The sequence below is a fragment of the Grampus griseus genome, assembly GCF_964374135.1.
Source record: "Grampus griseus genome assembly, chromosome: 2".
NCBI lineage: Eukaryota > Metazoa > Chordata > Mammalia > Artiodactyla > Delphinidae > Grampus > Grampus griseus.
The window spans coordinates 163263688-163281458 of NC_139018.1; the positions used below are offsets into that span (position 1 = coordinate 163263688).

The following is a 17771-nucleotide window of genomic DNA, read 5'->3' on the forward strand; positions in this document are numbered from 1 at the left end:
GGCACAGTGATTGAGGTTCTGCCTGCCATTGCAGGGGACATGGGTTCGAGCCCTGGTCTGGGAGGATCCCACATGCCGCGGAGCAGCTAGGCCCGTGAGCTTACAACTACTGAGCCTGCACATCTGGAGCTTGTGCTCCGCAACAAGAGAGGCCGCGACAGTGAGTACCCGCTCACCGTGATGAAGAGTGGCCCCCTCTCGCTGCAACAAGAGAAAGCCCTCACACAGAAACGATGGCTCAACACAGCCAAAAAAGAAAAAAAAATTTTTCCCTTGGGGAGTTCCCTGGTGGTCCAGTGGTTAGGATTCTGGGCTTTCACTGCTGTGGCCCGGGTTCGGTCCCTGGTCGGGGAACTGAGATCCATCCAGCGAGCCTTGTGGCACAGCCAAAAAAACCCCCAAAGTTTCTGTTTATTTGTGTTACTGTGTGTATTAACTGGAGAAATGACTAAGAGTCTTATCAGTAGTGGTTTGATGATCAGTCAGTAGTGATAATTTGTTAATGTTTTTGTTGTGCATTTCCTAAAATGGACATTTAAGGGACCTGTTCATAAAGTTAATAATTTAATTTATCTTTGAAAAAGCTTTATTGAAAAATGACATTATTTTTGTTTATTTTTAGGTTGGGCTCATGTGGTTTGTGCCCTGTATATTCCAGAGGTACAGTTTGCCAATGTTTCAACAATGGAACCAATTGTTTTACAGTCTGTGCCACATGATCGTTATAATAAGGTATAGTAGATATTATTTTATTGATGTTTGAATATAATTTTTTTGTTTTAAAACTGGGAAGTATAAAGGAATTTTTAAATTTTGTTTTATTACAGCCCTTCATTAAAAAATTTAAATTAAATGCCTCCATTGATTTGGAAAAAGTGTAATTACTGTGGTAAACTACAAGTATTAAAATATGTTATTAAGGTCACAGGAGTACAAAACAAACACACACAAAACTATATTACCTTTTACATTAACCTAAGTATTTAAGCTTCTAACATTTTAATCTGTATAGATTTGTTCTTTTTTTTAAAAAAATATTTATTTATTATTTTGGCTGCACCAGGTCTTAGTTGTGGCACTTGGGATCTTCGTTGCAGCATGCAGGATCTTTAGTTACAGTATGTGGAATCTTATAGTTGCGGCATGTGGACTTCTTAGTTGCGGCATGCAGACTTCTTTGTTGTGGCATGTGAACTCTTAGTCGCAGCATGCATATATGCCTGGTTCCCCGACCAGGGATCGAACCCAAGCCCCCTGCATTGGGAGCGCAGAGTCTTACCCATTGGACCACCAGGGAAGTCCTTAGATTTGTTCTTTAAGAATTACTAACTTTTATGTTCTTTCAGACATTGAGGATCTGTTAAATTTGAACTAATCATTATTTGGTATAATATTTGTTATGATGCTACACATCCTGTCTTATCACAGAATATTATTTGCTCATCTCTCCTCTCCACATTATTTCGTTCCCCCGAGATAGGATTTTTATTGTTGCCTTTTTTTTTTTTTTTTTGGAGGTACGTGGGCCTCTCACTGCTGTGGCCTCTCCCGTTGCGGAGCACAGGCTCCGGATGCGCAGGCTCAGCGGCCATGGTTCACGGGCCCAGCCGCTCCGCGGCACGTGGGATCCTCCTGCATGCCCTGCATCGGCAGGCGGACTCTCAACCACTGCGCCACCAGGGAAGCCCTATTGTTGCCTTTTTTAAAAACCTTAGTTAATGTTCACTTTTTTCCTGTATCTTTTTATTAATTTAGTACATTTATATTATTGTTTCATTCTCTTGCATATTATTGGATGATTTTTTTCTATTAACCACTGTGTCTTTAAATATAGTGTTACCATTTTTAACTAAAGGTACCTGTTGATTTATTCCATTGGTGAAGAAAGTGTCACTGCAGCCAGTTCTAAGGTTTCAAAATACTAAACATTTTGTAATGTAGATCGTTAGTATTTATTAAAAAAAAAAAGGAAAATATGGATAAAAAAATAGGAAAACGCGAGACAGAAATCATCTAAAATCTTTTTTGTGTGCATTTTTACATATACTATATAACTGTAAAAAGTTTGGATCATAGTGCTCATACTGTTCTGTTTTTGAAACTTAATAACCCTGAACATCATTTTTTGTTAATAAATTATATTTTGCCATTATTTCTAGTGGATATTTAGCATCTAATACAAAGTATTATTAGTTTTGATAAAATATAATTTATTAGGAACGCCTTAGGAACACCTTCTTGTTGAAGAGCCTCACCTGGTGTTTGGCATGTACATACCAGCCAAATCTCTGTGTAAACGAGTATGAACATTTTGGAGGCTTCAGTAAATATATTGTGTGAAGTTGTTCTAGAATGTAGTTTCTCATTTATTAATCACACTAGTTATATGTGAGAGTGCACATAATCTTATATCCTGTTAAGTGCACTGTATATTACCATTAAAACAGGCTTTGCTATTCTTTTTAGTGAAAAATATTAGTGTTTGAATGATTTTCTTTGAATATTGGTAAGGTTAGATATTTTAAAGTTTTTTAAAAAGGTTATTCATGTTTGTTAATTGATCTTGAATAGCTCTTCGTTCAGTTTAATATTGTAATGTTTTAATTTTTTCTTACAAAATGTTTTTTATATTGGAGATGTTATTTTTTATTCTTATATACTTGCTGTGGATGCTTTTGCCCATAACTTAACATTTTCTGTTTATTTTTCATTAAGTCTTGATGGTTTTTATTGTTGTCGGTATTCTAGCAGGTTAATTTCTTCTAGTTTGAAGTTTAAAATTTTTATGTAATTTACACAACTACTCTTTATTGTTTCTGCCTTTGTTGCCATGCAAAGAAAATCTTTCTCTATACTAATGTCTATTTTTTTAGTACTTTCAAAATTCATTTCTAAAAATACTTGTTTTTTTCCTTTCAATTTTGAAATAATTTCAAACTTAAATTAAGGTTGCATTAATAGTACAAAGACTTCTTCCTCTCCTAAACCATCTGAGAGTAATTTATCATATAACACCGACACCTCTGAATGCTTTAGTTTGTATTTCCTATAAAGAAGGACTTTCTTCTGCATGACCAGAATACAGCCAAAATCAGGAAATTAACATTTATGCATTATTACTGTCTAATCCAGAGACCCCATCATTATTTGCCTAATTTTCATTCATGTTTTCTTTTTTCCCTTTCATAGCAAAAAGATCACAGATTGCTTTTTGTCTCTTAGGTCTCCTGAATAGTAACTCAGTCTTTCTCTGACTCTCATAACTTTGATACTTCTGAATGGTATAGGCCAGTTATTTGTAGAATGGATTTTTATAATGTTTCCACATGATTAAATTCAGATTATGTGTTTTTGGCAGGAATATCACAGACACGATGCTATGTTCTTCTCATTGCATCCTGTCAGGTGGTACATGATTTCAGCTTTTCCCATTACTGGTGATTTTACCTTGATCACTTGGTTAAGGCAGTGTCTACAAGATTTCTCCACTGGGAGGTTAATCTTTATTCCCTTTATAATCAGTAAGCATTTTGTGGGGAAGTACTTTCTTTTTTTTTGCGGTACGCAGGCCTCTCATGTTGCGGCCTCTCCCGTTGCGGAGCACAGGCTCCGGACGTGCAGGCTCAGCGGCCATGGCTCACGGGCCCAGCCCTCCGCGGCCTGTGGGATCTTCCTGGACCGGGGCACGAACCTGTGTCCCCTGCATCGGCAGGCGGACTCTCAACCACTGCGCCACCAGGGAAGCCCCGGGAAGTACTTTTTATGTAAATATCTTGTTCTTGTGCCTTTTACTCACTAATTTTAGCATTCATTGTTGTTTCTTTGCTTAATTAGTCTATTAGATTGATGGCAAGTGGTGGTTTCCTAATTCCATCTTTTACATTCATCAGGTGGCATTCCATTTTAAGGAAAAGCTTTCTCCACTCTGCAATTATTTATATTAGAATGGACTAATATTGACTTACATGTTAATATTTTATTTTAATGGGTCATTCCCCATTACTGTCACTTATTGTGATGTTCATATTGTCTCAGGTTTGGCCAGTGGTACCTCTTCATGTGGGTTCCTGTGTCTTTTGACATGGTTCTGTCATTGTTTGAGCACTTCTTTACTTCTGACATGACAGTATGTTCTAGGCACATCTTGAACCATTCCTTGTCTTAGCCCTAGAATAACATTTCTCCAGGGAGCCTTGATTTGTTTTAGGTGAGAATGGTATTTAGAAACCAAAGTGGACACTAGGTGTGCTCATTGCTATTAGGATGTTGCTACTTCCAGACCCTCTCAGTGTGTATAGATGCAGAGATAAACGCACATTCACATCTATATCTTCTTTATATTTTGAAGTTGGTGAGGTCACATAGATACTTCTGATTTAGTATATGGATTTATATATTAAACACAAACATATCTATATGTATTTCTGTATCTGTCTGTCTTTGTATCTATTTATTTATCGAACCATAAACTCCTAGGAATTTCCTAGTAATTTCCCTAAACCTAATCCAACAGCACAGGGTTCATTCTAATGTTTTTTTGTTTTTGTGTTATGACTCTCATGCCAGACAATGAGAAACGTGACTCCCATTATCCTCAATATATTTATTTGATCATTCTCTCTTATATTGACAAATCTTCTGTTGCTGCCATCCCATAATACAGAGGCCAGCCTAACCATTTTCAGGCTCAGACCTCACTCTGGGTTGCTGCTGCTTCCCTGCATGTCTGCCTTTATTTTTTAAAGCCATTTTGGGGGTTTGACACCCAGCTTCAGTCCAGAACTACCCCTTCTCCCCTCACTTTGCTCACTTTGCTCAGGTTCTTACAACTCACTTGGACACTACCTCCACCCCAGCCCCCAACACTCTCATGAGCGCCAACACTACTGGGGCTCTGATAGTTGAGTTGGCCTGCCCCTTCCTTCCCAGGATAGATGCTAGCATGCTTGGCCCCACCTCATGGCTTTAAGACTAAAGTACTCAAGAAGTAAGGGAGGGAGTATAGAGGCAGAATGAATTAATTTAGGTATAAATCTTCTATCCACTTAGAGTTAATTTTAGAATATGGTGAGATGTGTGTGTAATTTTTCCCCTCCCATGTGGTTTAGTCAACCTTTTCAACACTATTATTGAATAATCTATGTTTTGCACAGTGATTTGAAATACTGTTTGAATCATTATTAAATTCTTGGCTATTCTTGACATTTTTTCTGTTCCATTGATGTGTCTTTCTATTCTTAGTCTACTACCACACTGTTTTAAATTATTATGGCTTTAAATACATCTTGGTACATGGTAGAACAAATATTGTCATGTATTTCTTTTTTTAGATGAACCTTAAGAGTAACAATACAATTTTAATTTTACTGGTGCTACAGTGAAATACTATTTTGGGGAAAAATTGATCTTCTTGGAATATTACATCTCCCCTTCCAGAAGCATGGTGTATCTCTCTGTCAAATTTTTTCCTTATATGTTTCTTGGATTCTTATGGTTGTTGGTCTGTATAGTTAACCTTAAAAAGAATAATATTCTGTTCGTGAATATTCAGTATGGTTAATAGGGGACATGGAATTCTGAAATGATAGGAACAATGGGAAAATGGATTGTTGCATTTTGGAAGACATCAATCTTTTTTTTCTCTTTGGGGGACGTGTGGGGGCGTTCCCTGACCAGGGGTTGAACCTGGACCATGGCAGTGAAAACGCCAAGTCCTAACCACTGGACTGCCAGGGAGCTCCCCTGGAATACATCAGTCCTTAATGAGTGGTAGTAAAGGATAATGTGGAGATTATTAATAAATGTATTGGGCACTTAAAATGGACCTGCTTTGCATTGTGCTAGACGCTAAGAGTTCAGAGTTTCATAAAATACAGGGTTTATCTCCAAGTGACACTTAGACAGTCAAGTAAATATATAACTACGATGTATGAAAATAATAAGAAATTATAAATAATAAAAAATCTGAATAGAGTATTATGGAACATAATGAAAGGAGGGATTATTTTTGTCTAAGGAATTGAATAAGGCACACAAAGATATTATATAACGGCTGTGCATGATAATAAGAAATTTGACCTGTGGAAGAAAGAATCAAATAATAATTCTAGACAGAGAAAGTAGCATAAATTAGGGTAATAGGTACAAAGGGGAGGTGCTAGGCAGTTCAGAGAATAATAAATCCTGTGTGGCTGGAACACTGTAAGATTTAGAAGAAAAAAAGGAAAATTTCTAGACTATTTGTATAGTATATCCAGTTGCAGAGAACTCACTGTGTTGACTTATTTTGTTAAAATTTCCACGTCATTATATATATAGTGGCCAGTTTCTGTACCATTTGTCATCAGATTCTTGTTTTTATTTTTTGACCTCTCATATTTTCTTGTATCAATTCCTTATTTCACTAACATATACATTTTGTTAATAAATGTGAGTGGCATATGTTACCTTTAATTACGTTTCAATAATTTTTAAGAAATGGGAAGATTGGGGCAACATAGATATTTGGGAACTTTTTTGGGTGGTCTTGTGTTCTTTAGAGTCAAGGAAGCATTTAGTTTAGAAAGCTGCAATTTCCATAGAAAGTAGTTGGCAGATGATGGGTATATCCTGGATTTATCCTTTTGAATAGCTTTTATTTACTGAATGGCCATGAAGGAATGAGTGTTTATAAGTATAGGAAGGATCATAACAGACCAACCAAACAAACCAAAAATACTATAAAACATGGTGTCATTGAACTATAAGAGGATAATGGTAGAGGAAAACTTAGAAATTGCTAGCCCAACTTCCCTTTATCTTTTTTCTAAAGGAATAGATGTGGAAAGCTATTAAGAATTTTTTTTTCTTGAAGTATAGTTGATTTACAAAGTTGTGTTGGTTTCAGGTGTATAGTAAAGTGATTCAGTTATATCTATGTCTGTATACACATACATACATATATATGCTTTTTCAGATTCTTCTCTGTTATAGGTTATTACAAGATATTGAATATAGTTCCCTGTGCTATACAGTAGGTCCTTGTTGTTTACCTATTTTATATATAGTAGTGTGTATATGTTAATCCCCAATTCCAAATTTATCCCCCACGTGGGGTGTGTGTGTGTCACATGTTCTTTATCCATTTATATGTCGATGGTGGACATTTATGTTGCTTCCATGTCTTGGCTATTGTAAATAGTGCTGCTTGGCTATTGTAAATACGAACAGTGGGGTGCATGTGTCTTTTTGAGTTATAGTTTTCTCTGGATATATGCCCAGGAGTGGGATTGCTGGATCATATGTTAACTCTATTTTTAGTTTTTTAAGGAACCTCCATACTGTCTTCCATAGTGGCTGCACCAGTTTACATTCGTACCAAAAGTAAATGCCTCATCTCTTGTATCTAGGCTGCTCTGTAACTTGTTTTGGCTAATAAAGTGCGGTGGAAGTAACATTGTGTGACCTCTCTCTGTGGCTTGATGATCTGTTTTCTGAGTCCATTGGGGTGGCCCTGCCCCTTCATCCTCCTCTAATGATACCTTATGTTTAGGTTGAGGGCTGGAATATTGGGTGATTTGGTGCCACAGAGGTTGGTTTCTTTCTGTGCTCTTCCTTTTACCACACTTTTGTCCCACCTGTTAGTGCTAGACTGCTGTCGTTTATTATTTGATGTTTTGGGCTTTTGATTTCTTGGTGGTTTTGGTCCAGCCTCAGTCCTTGGTGGGCTCTGTATATCTGGGCCTCAGGTTTTCACCAATTCATTGCCTCCTGCCTTTGGCAGACTTTACATCTGTGGAAGGACTTGGGAGGGAGACAGCTTCCTGTCTCTCCCCAAGTGTTAGAAGATCTCCGATAACAGATCCTGGGGTCAGGAATTTTTCCTGCCCCTTGTTTAGGGGAAAAAGATTTTCTCCTTTGTCCTCCTAGCCATCATGGGTCTTTACTTATGCCCTGGGTGTGACAGGATTTGCTGCCAATCCCCCAGACGCTCAAGGCTTTTGAGAGTAGTGTCTGGGCAAGAGATGGGATTTCATATCTTTGCCGCAGTGGCACCTGATCCTCTCCTTCATGCCTGCACCACCAAGGGAGATTCTTTCTGGTTGTTTTGTCTCCTTGCTTCCAGTCTTCCCCAAGAGCTCCTTGTAAATCTTCATGGAGTAGAGCCTGTGAGTGAGTGTGAACTCCTGTCTGTGGTTCCAGTGGTTCTGTACTACTGCAGTAGCCCACAATCAGCCTTGAGCAATTTGTTAAAATTTTAGCTGGTTTCTTATCTGCATGTCTTCCTCCACATTTTCTTCCCTTGCTCTGTCGTTAGTGGATAGTCTGAGTGTCTTGTGGTTTTTAGGCAGCTGAAGGAGAGTGTGTCTGCCCTTGGATTTCAAACTATTTGGTTGCCTTTGCAGGTGCAAATCTTTCATAGTTTCAAGAAAAGTTGTGGGTTTTATAGATTAAATGGCTTTTTCTTGATAGGTTTAGAGTGATGTTCTTTCAGCTCTCTACTTTTTAGGTAGAGGTGGAATTTGGCCCCTGAATCCTTTTGATATGAACACTGTTTCTTTTATTCAAAATATTAGGTCAAACTATGACTTTTTCCCCCCTTAAAATGAAAGTTTTCAGGCTATAAGTTTGCCTCTGAGTATAGCTTTATTCACATACTTGACATTTTATTTAGATGCGATTTTGTTGTTTGGGATCATTTTCTAAATAATCCTCAAGTTAGTTTATAATTTTTCTTCTCGATCCAATAGCTATTTAATTGCGAAATTTAAAATTTGCAAATCACTTTTTTCCTCCTTTGATTCATGTGTCTTGGAAGCTCTTGTTGGTTGCATGTATATATGCTTATAATTGTTATATCTGTTTTATTATTATAAAATCTCTCTCAACAGTCTATTTTTCTTTTTTTTAAAATAAATTTATTTATTTATAGTAGTGGACATGGGCTTAGTTGCTCCATAGCATGTGGGATCTTCCTGGACCATAGATCGAACCGGTGTCCCCTGCATTGACAGGCAGATTCTTAACCCCTGCGCCACCAGGGGAGTCCCTCAACCGTCTATTTTTTTGTCTGATAATAAACCACTTGTATTTGCTTGCCTTTTGCATGGTATATCTATTTTCATCCTTTTACTTTGAACTTACTTGTGTCTTCAAATCTAAAGTATGCATTGCCTTGTGTTTGCTTGCCTTTTGCATGGTATATCTTTTTTCATCGTTTTACTTTTAACTTACTTGTGTCTTCAGATCTAAAGTATGCATCCTATAGATGGCATATGGAACTTTTTTTTTTTTTTTTTTTTTTTGTGGTACACGGGCCTCTCACTGTTGTGGGCTCTCCCGTTGCGGAGCACAGGCTCCAGACGAGCAGGCTCAGCAGCCATGGCTCACGGGCCCAGCCACTCCGCGGCATGTGGGATCTTCCCGGACCGGGGCACGAACCCGTGTCCCCTGCATCGGCAGGCGGACTCTCAACCACTGTGCCACCAGGGAAGCCTGGAACTTTTTTTTTTAATTCAGTTAATCAGTCTCTGCCTTTTGATTGGATTATTTTCATATTCAGTGCTATTAATGTGGTTGGGTTTACATCTGCCGTTTTACTTTGTTTTCTTTTTTACTTTTTTTTATTAACAGCAATGTTTTGTTTTTTTGGCTGTGCTGGGTCTTCGTTGTTGTCTGTGGGCTTTCTATAGTTGAGGCCAATAGGGGCTACTGTTTGTTATGGTGTGTGAGTTTCTCATTGCAGTGGCTTCTCTTGTTGCAGAGCGCAGGCTATAGGTGCATGAGCTTCAGTAGTTGTGGCTCACGGGCTTTAGAGTGCAGGCTCAGTAGTTGTGGCGCACAGGCTTAGTTGCTCTGTGGCATGTGGGATCTTCCCAGACCAGGGATTGAACCTGTGTCCTCTGCATTGGCAGTCAGATTCTCAACCACTGCGCCACCAGGGAAGTCCCTTAATTTGTTTTCTTCGTCTTGTGACTACTTTGTTTTTTCTCTTTGTACACTACCTTCTTTAATGTTTATAAGTGGATGTTTTCTGGTGTACCGTTTTCATTCCTTTCATGATTTTTAAATTATATTTTCTTGGGTTATATTCTTAGTGGTTGCTCTAGGGCTTACAATATTCATCTTAACTTACCAGAATCTACTTAACTCCAGTAAGATATAAAAAATTTATAGCATTCATTTTATTTCTTTCCTCTCCACCTTTGTGCTATTAGTATTATAGATATCATGTCTCTATATATACTACAAGCCCCAAAGTAGTTAAAATTATTGCTTTATATAATCTTACATTTTTTAAAGAAGCTAAGAGATGAAGACCACAGATATATTTATAGAGTGTGTGTTTTCCTGTTTACCATTTTTATTTCTCTTCATTTCTTCCTATGGGTTCCAGTTACCATCTCGTGTTATTTCCTTACTCCAAAATAACTTATTCCTACTCTCTTTCATTGTGTCGTCATTGTCACATATATTACATTTCTATATGTTATAGTCCCAACAATACAATTTATGGACATTGTTTTATGTGATTGTTTTTTAAATTAAGAGAATGAGAAAGAAATATCTCATCATACTATCTTTTATCATTTCGTATATAATTACCTTTGTCAGAACTCTTTCTTTGTTTTTTAATTGGTCTATATATTTATTTATTTACTTATTTTTTTTTGCGGTACGCGGGCCTCTCACTGTTGTGGCCTCTCCCGTTGCGGAGCACAGGCTCCGGACGTGCAGGCTCAGTGGCCATGGCTCACGGGCCCAGCCGCTCCCCGGCACGTGGGATCTTCCCGGACTGGGGCATGAACTCGTGTCCCCTGCATCGGCAGGCGGACTCTCAACCACTGAGCCACCAGGGAAGCCCTATATATTTATTTTTTTAAATTTCAGCTTTATTGAGGAACTCTTTGTTTTTTTGTGTGGATTGCAGTTACTGTCTAGTGTCACTTAATTTTAGCCTACGGAATTTCTTTTTGTAGTTCTTGTTAGTGAGGTTTGGAGCAACAAAGTATCTCAGTTTTTTTGGGCCTGAGAATGTTATTTTGCCATTATTTCTGCAATATAGCTCTTCTGGATATAGGATTCTTGGCTGATAGTTTTGTTCTTTCAGCATTTTGAATGTTATTCCACTGCTTTCTGTCCCCTATTTTATTCCTAATGAAACCTCAGGTTTACTTGTATTTGATGATCCATTTCCCTCATTTCGCTTTCGAGATTTTCTCTTTATTTTGCCTTTCAGCATTTTGAGTGTCCATCTGTTTGTATTTATCCTGTATGGAGTTTGGTGAACTTTTTGGATGTGTACGTTATTGTTTTTCATCACATTTGGGAAGTTTTCGACCATTATTTCTTCAGGTACAGTTTCTATCCTTTTCTTTCCTCTCCTGATTTTCTCATTACACATCTGTTAATGCAGTTAATGGCATACCACGTTTCTCTGAAACTGTTCTTTAGGTAGTATAATCTAAAAAATCTGTTCCTTAGATTGTAAATTCTCTATTGATCTATTTTTAAAGTTGATTCTTTCCCTACTGCCAACTCAAATCTACCATTGAGCCCTTTTAGTGTGGGGTTTTTTTTTTTTTTTTTTTTTGCTGTACGCGGGCCTCTCACTGTTGTGGCCTCTCCTGTTGTGGAGCACAGGCTCTGGACGCGCAGGCTCAGCGGCCATGGCTCACGGGCCCAGCCACTCCGCGGCATGTGGGATCTTCCCGGACCAGGACGCGAACCCGTGTCCCCTGCATCGGCAGGCGGACTCTCAACCACTGCGCCACCAGGGAAGCCCCCCTTTTAGTGAATTTTAAAATCGAGAATTTCTGTTTGGTTGGTTTTGGTCTCCTAAGTCCAACATCTTGGTTCCCCGCAAAGACAGTTATCGATGCCTGCTTTTTTTTTTTCTTATGAATGGGTCATACTTTTCTCTTTCTTTGCATGTCTTATAATTTTTTGTTGAAAATTAGACATTTTATTTTATTTATTTTTTTGGCTGCGTCGGGTCTTAGTTGTGGCACACGGGATCTTTGTGGAGGCACGTGGGATCTTTTTCATTAAGGCACGTGGTCTGCTCAGGTTTCTCACTAGTTGTGGCGCGCAGGCTTGTCTTTAATTGTGGCGTGCTGGTTTTATTTATTTTTTCTTTCTCTCTATCTAGTGATGCGTGTGCTCTGTAGTTTGCGGCACGTGGGCTCTCTCGTTGAGGCATATGAGCTCAATAGCTGTGGCATGTGGGCTTAATTGCCCTGCAACATGTGGGGTCTTAGTTCTTCTACCAGGGATCGAACCCACGTCCCCTGCATTGGAAGGCAGTTTCTTTACCACTGGACCACCAGAGAAGTCCCTAAAAATTAGACATTTTAGATAGTAGCCCCTCTAGAGAATGAGTCTTCCTTCTCCTTGTAGAGACAGAACCTCTGCACTAGTGCTCTGGAGCTGGGGATGGTGACAGCACTTTGCTTCTCCTGAAGAGGCACGTGTACTCTGACAGGGTGCTGGAAGGAGGGAAGGGTATAGTAGCCCAGCTTATCCCTCCTAGCATGGAACTTCCATTCTGCTAGCAAGCTGGGGAAGGAATGATAGGGCCCCAGGAAACTTGGCCTGTTTTTAGGGTGGGAGGCTATGAGTGGGAGCTACCAGGATGAGTAGTAGTATGAGAGTCACTGGAGACCTGGCCCTCCTCGGGTAAAATTGTAGCCTTAGACTAGGATCTGTGGAGAGAGGGAGCCCTCATCTTCTTGACAGCGCCACCCAGAAAGGAACTTCCATCACAGGAAGCAGTATGTGGGGGTGGTGGTGGTGATGGGGGCAGATCATGGCTCAAATGCCACCGGCTCTCACTGTTCTTATTGAGATTTAGTAGATTGTCTTGGGTAAAATCTTCTGCTTTCTGCATGTCTTCAGGACAATTTTCAGAGACTTTATTATTTTTCTTTATTGAAGTGTAATTGATATACAGTACCATGTAAGTTACAGATTTTCAATATAGTAACTCATTTTTTTTGTAACTCATAATTCTTAAAGGTTATACTCCATTTATAGTTATTATAAAATATTGGCTATATTCCCTGTGTTGTACCATATATCCTTGTAGCTTATTCTATACAGAGACTTTAAATGGTTCTTTTTCACCTATGAAATGGTTAATTTACTGAGGAGAGGATCCGTGGACCTCTTCACTCTGGTATTTCAGAAGTCTGGAAGGCCTAACTTCTTTAAAAAAAAAAAATCTGTCATAATTTTAGTTTTATTGAGTGGTCAAATGATGGTGTCTTTTCACTGTCAGCTCTGTTGGAAGTTACTGAGATATTCTTTGAGGCCTATTTGCATATTTTCCCTGAATTTTGCCATTTAAAATGTTACTGTTTCGGGACTTCTGTGGGGGTGCAGTGGTTGGGAGTCTGCCTGCCAATGCAGGGGACACGGGTTCGAGCCCTGGTCCGGGAAGATCCCACATGCCGTGGAGCAGCTAAGCCCATGTGCCACAAGTGCTGAGCCTGCGCTCTAGAGCCCATGAGCCACAACTGCTGAGCCTGTGTGCCACAACTGCTGAAGCCCATGCGCCTAGAGCCTGTGCTCCTCAACAAGAGAAGCAACTGCAATGAGAAGCCTGTGCACCACAATGAAGGGTAACCCCCGCTCACTGCAACTAGAGAAAATCTTCACGCAGCACCGAAGACCCAATGCAGCTGAAAATAAATAAATAAAATAAATTAATTAAAAAAAAGTTACTGTTTCAATCTGCTCTGTACTTTTCTTTTTAAAATTTTATTGATCATTTATAGGCTAAAAGATGTATGTTAAATGTTTCCATTGTAATTGTTTGATATTGCCTTCTGGTAATTTGAACAGTTAGAGATGCTCTTTTTAAAAATTAATTAATTAATGAATTAATTTGGCTGCATCAGGTCTAAGTTGCGGCATGTGGGATCTTTTGTTGCGGTGAGTGGGCTTCTCTCTAGCGTGGCACGTGGACTCTAGAGTGCATGGGCTCAGTAGTTGCAGCATGTGGGCTTAGTTTTGTTGCAGCGAGCGGGCTCTTCGTTGCGGTGTTTGGGCTTCTCTCTAGTTATGGTGCAGGCTGTAGAGCGTGCAGGCTCAGTAGCTGTGGCACGTGTGCTTCGTTGCCCCATGGCACATGGGATCTTAGTTCCCCAAGCAGGGATCGAACTCACGTCGCCTGCATTGGAAGGTAGATTCTCAGCCACTGGACCACCAGGGAGGTCTCTAGAGATGCTCTTACTCAGTGTGTCTAGGTTAGTTTTGTTGTAACTAAGGATTTTACTTTTTAGAGATATAAGATAATTTTTGTAATTCAGTTCAGTCTGAATCCATGTCTTTCAGCAGAGGAGTTGAAATTCATTTACCTGACTTTACTATATATTACTCTTTTTTTGAAACTGTGTTCTTATCAATATTGTTGAACGGTGTTATTTGGCACCACAGTGCATAGTGGGGGAAACTTCTCCAAATTTAAAAATACATGTGGTCCTATTGAAGTTTGCTAGGTTATACCTTGTTACTGTTGAGAAATTGGTTTCTTTTTAGAATTGTATCATCTGAGTATATGTAGTTAGGCATTAATTTTTGTATACTCAACTTACAGTCAGTTGATAATTTTATTCATTATACACTTGTAGATTGCCATTTTTATAATTTAGTCTTTCATGAATATGTGGTGCGGTCTATCAGCTATTTTCAACTGGGAGAAGGACCAGATAGATGTCAAAGTTGCTGGGAGTGTTCATTGGCCAATACCTCTTGGGGACATCTCTGATCTCCTAAAGTGTCTTCCTCCCAGGCCTGTTTTGTCAGGTTGGCAGGGCTGAATGGTAGGTCATGTGGGATTTTGTGGACAGTTGGAATGACCTAAACCTTGCTCACTCATTTAGGACTGTCCTTCACCTCTAAGTCCCAACTCCCTGTATCAACCTCCTTTATTTATGCTTACTTCCAGCAGAAAAGAAAGCAAACCTCTTTTTACACCTTTGTTACAGGAATCAGTTAAATATTGGTGAGGAGGAGTATATTAATACTGAGGTGGGGTAGGCTGTGTCCTGCCCCCTGGCCTCAGTTCCTGCGAAGATTCTTCTTATCTTGTGGGGTTTTTGAGTCTAAGGAAACACTGCCTTGTGAAATCGTACTAGGACCGTTTATGTCTGTATTGATGTTTTCATGTTTGGAAAAATTAGATTACAGTCAGAAAAAAAATGAATTCATGATTTGGAGTAGGTTAGATAGTAAACCTGATCTTGACTTCTGAAGATAACTATAAAATCCTTATTTGTGTGAAGCACTCGTAAAATTTTTGTTTTCTTTTCAATTTGTTTTGTTTCTTTACCCTAAGACTTGCTACATTTGTGATGAACAAGGAAGAGAAAGCAAAGCAGCCACTGGTGCTTGCATGACATGTAATAAACATGGATGTCGACAGGCTTTCCATGTGACATGGTAAGTATGTTTCTGTCATTGTACAGAAGTGAAATTGGGAATACCTTGTAAGTTAAAAACTTAGGTACCCAAATATTATTAAAGTAAATTTTGTTAGGATAGTGTCTATGTTTATATTTACTGTAATAAAGATAATTCTAATAATTGAGTGTATTTACCAGAGTCCAGTAGGTGGACCCTGGTTCTAGTGCCTTATTCAGTTACATTTTGTTTAAAATACTTCTGTTGGTTACCTACCCTTGGATTTGTCATTAGGATTAAAAGAGCTGATGTAGATAAATTTAGTGCAGTACCTGAAATACTAGTAAGGATTTAATGAATGATAGCATTTTTTCACTGTCTGTGTTTCAAGAGGGGAAAAAAAAGCAATCGCCATGATTCTCTGTATTATAGTGGCTGTTCCTTAAAAAGTTACTTAAATGTTTTTTTAAATAACATTCTAGTTTTATTTTGTTCATGTTTCTTTTCAGTTTTTATCCATGTACCTATTTGTTGCATAATTTGTTAAAATCACAGTTTAAATGTAACATTGTTTTTTGATAATTTTTTCACCAAAAATTTTGGTAAGATGATATAGTCCACTAGCAACATGGAAATGGCTGCATTATATCCTATCAAATGTTAGTATTTTATTTAATGTTTCACCAATTTGAGACACATTGTTTCCAAATTGTTTTATGATATGTGGTGCTGTAAAGAACATTTTGTGCATTCAACAAACATAAATGTAATTTCCTTAGAATAGTAACTAATGATAATTAATAGCTATTATGTATTGAGTATTTACTATGAAGTGGGCACAGTTCCATGGAGTCGGATTTCAGGGCAAAAATTGTGAACATTATTATTGTTCTTAACACGTGTTACTAAATTTTTGGAGGCAGTGTAAATTGATACTAAAACTTGTACTTATATGTTTTTTTGAGCATAAAATTTCAAAAGCACAAATTATCCTAAAACAAAACATTCAACATAATAGACAACAATTAAAACTAAAAGTTTGGCGAGACTTCCCTGGTAGTCCAGTGGTTAGGACTCCACGCTTCCACTGCAAGGGGCACGGATTCGATCCCTGGTTGGGGAATTAAGATCCCACATGCTGTGCGGCCAAAAAAGTATAAATAAAATAAAAAATAAAAGTTTGGGTGTAACTCATATAGTTATTAATTTTAAAAATCAGTCTATATTTATCAGCCAGTATAGGAACAGGCTTTATTTCCTGAGCTTTTAGTATGTGGATTTATGAAGTCCATTTTAGATTACTTTTGGGGAATGGAAAATATATATATTTTAATATTTATTCTTTTGGCTGCACTGTGTCTTAGTTGCGGTATGCGGGATCTTCATTGCAGCCTGCTGGATCTTTAGTTGCAGCATGCGGGATCTTTTAGTTGTGGTATGTGGGATGTAAATCCCTGACCAGGGATTGAACCTGGGCCCCCTGCGGCATGGGCCCCCTGTGGCATGGAGTCTTAGCCACTGGACCACCAGAGAAGTCCCATGGAAAAGATTTTTGTTTCTTTTAAATTCTCTTAATTGAAAAATGGACAGAAGACCTAAAGAGACATTTCTTCAAAGAAGAAATACAGGTGGCCACTAAGTACGTGAAAAGATGCTCAAATCACTAATTATTAGAGAAATGCAAATCAAAACTACAGTGAGGTACCACCTCACACCAGTCAGAATGGCCATCATTAAAAAGTCTACAAATAACAAATGCTGGAGGGGGTGTAGAGAAAAGGGAACCCTCCTACACTGTTGGTGGGAATGTAAGTTGATACAGCCACTGTGGAAAACAGTATAGAGGTTCCTCAGAAAACTAAAACTAGAATAACCATATGATCCAGCATTCCCACTCCTGAGAATATATCCAGACAAAGCTGTATAATTCAAAAATATACATGCACCCCTACGTTCATAGCAGCACTAGTCACAATAGCCAAGACATGGAAACACCCTAAATGTCCATCGACAGATGAATGGATAAAGAAGATGTGGTGTATACACACACACACACACACACACACACACACACACACACAGAGTGGAATACTACTCAGCCATAAAAAAGAATGAAAGAATGCCATTTGTAGCAACATGGATGCAACTGGAGATTATCATACTAAGCAAAGTAATTCAAAAAGAAAAAGACAAATACCATATGATATCACTTATATGTAGAATCTAAAACATGACACAAATGAACCTATCAATGAAACAGAAACAGAATCAGGGACACAGATAATAGACTGGTGGTTTCCAAGGGGGAGGGGGATGGATTGGGAGTTTGGGATTAGCAGGTGCAAGCTGGTATATATGGAATGGATAAACAACAAGGTCTTACTGTA

General features: G+C 38.4%; 1 protein-coding gene across 8 annotated transcripts in view; it reads left to right on the forward strand.

Annotated features, from left to right (window-relative positions):
• Positions 1-17771, forward strand: part of MLLT10 (MLLT10 histone lysine methyltransferase DOT1L cofactor) — a 249253-nt gene that overhangs the window by 89860 nt on the left and 141622 nt on the right. For 7 of the 8 annotated variants that reach the window (XM_082648933.1, XM_082648929.1, XM_082648927.1 and 4 more), the window contains exons 5-6: positions 623-732; positions 15320-15423. In XM_082648933.1, the coding sequence (XP_082505059.1) occupies positions 623-732; positions 15320-15423 (214 nt within the window). Of the gene's footprint in view, positions 1-622; positions 733-11159; positions 11335-15319; positions 15424-17771 lie in introns of those variants that run through there. The other variant, XM_082648934.1, reaches the window with a different exon arrangement.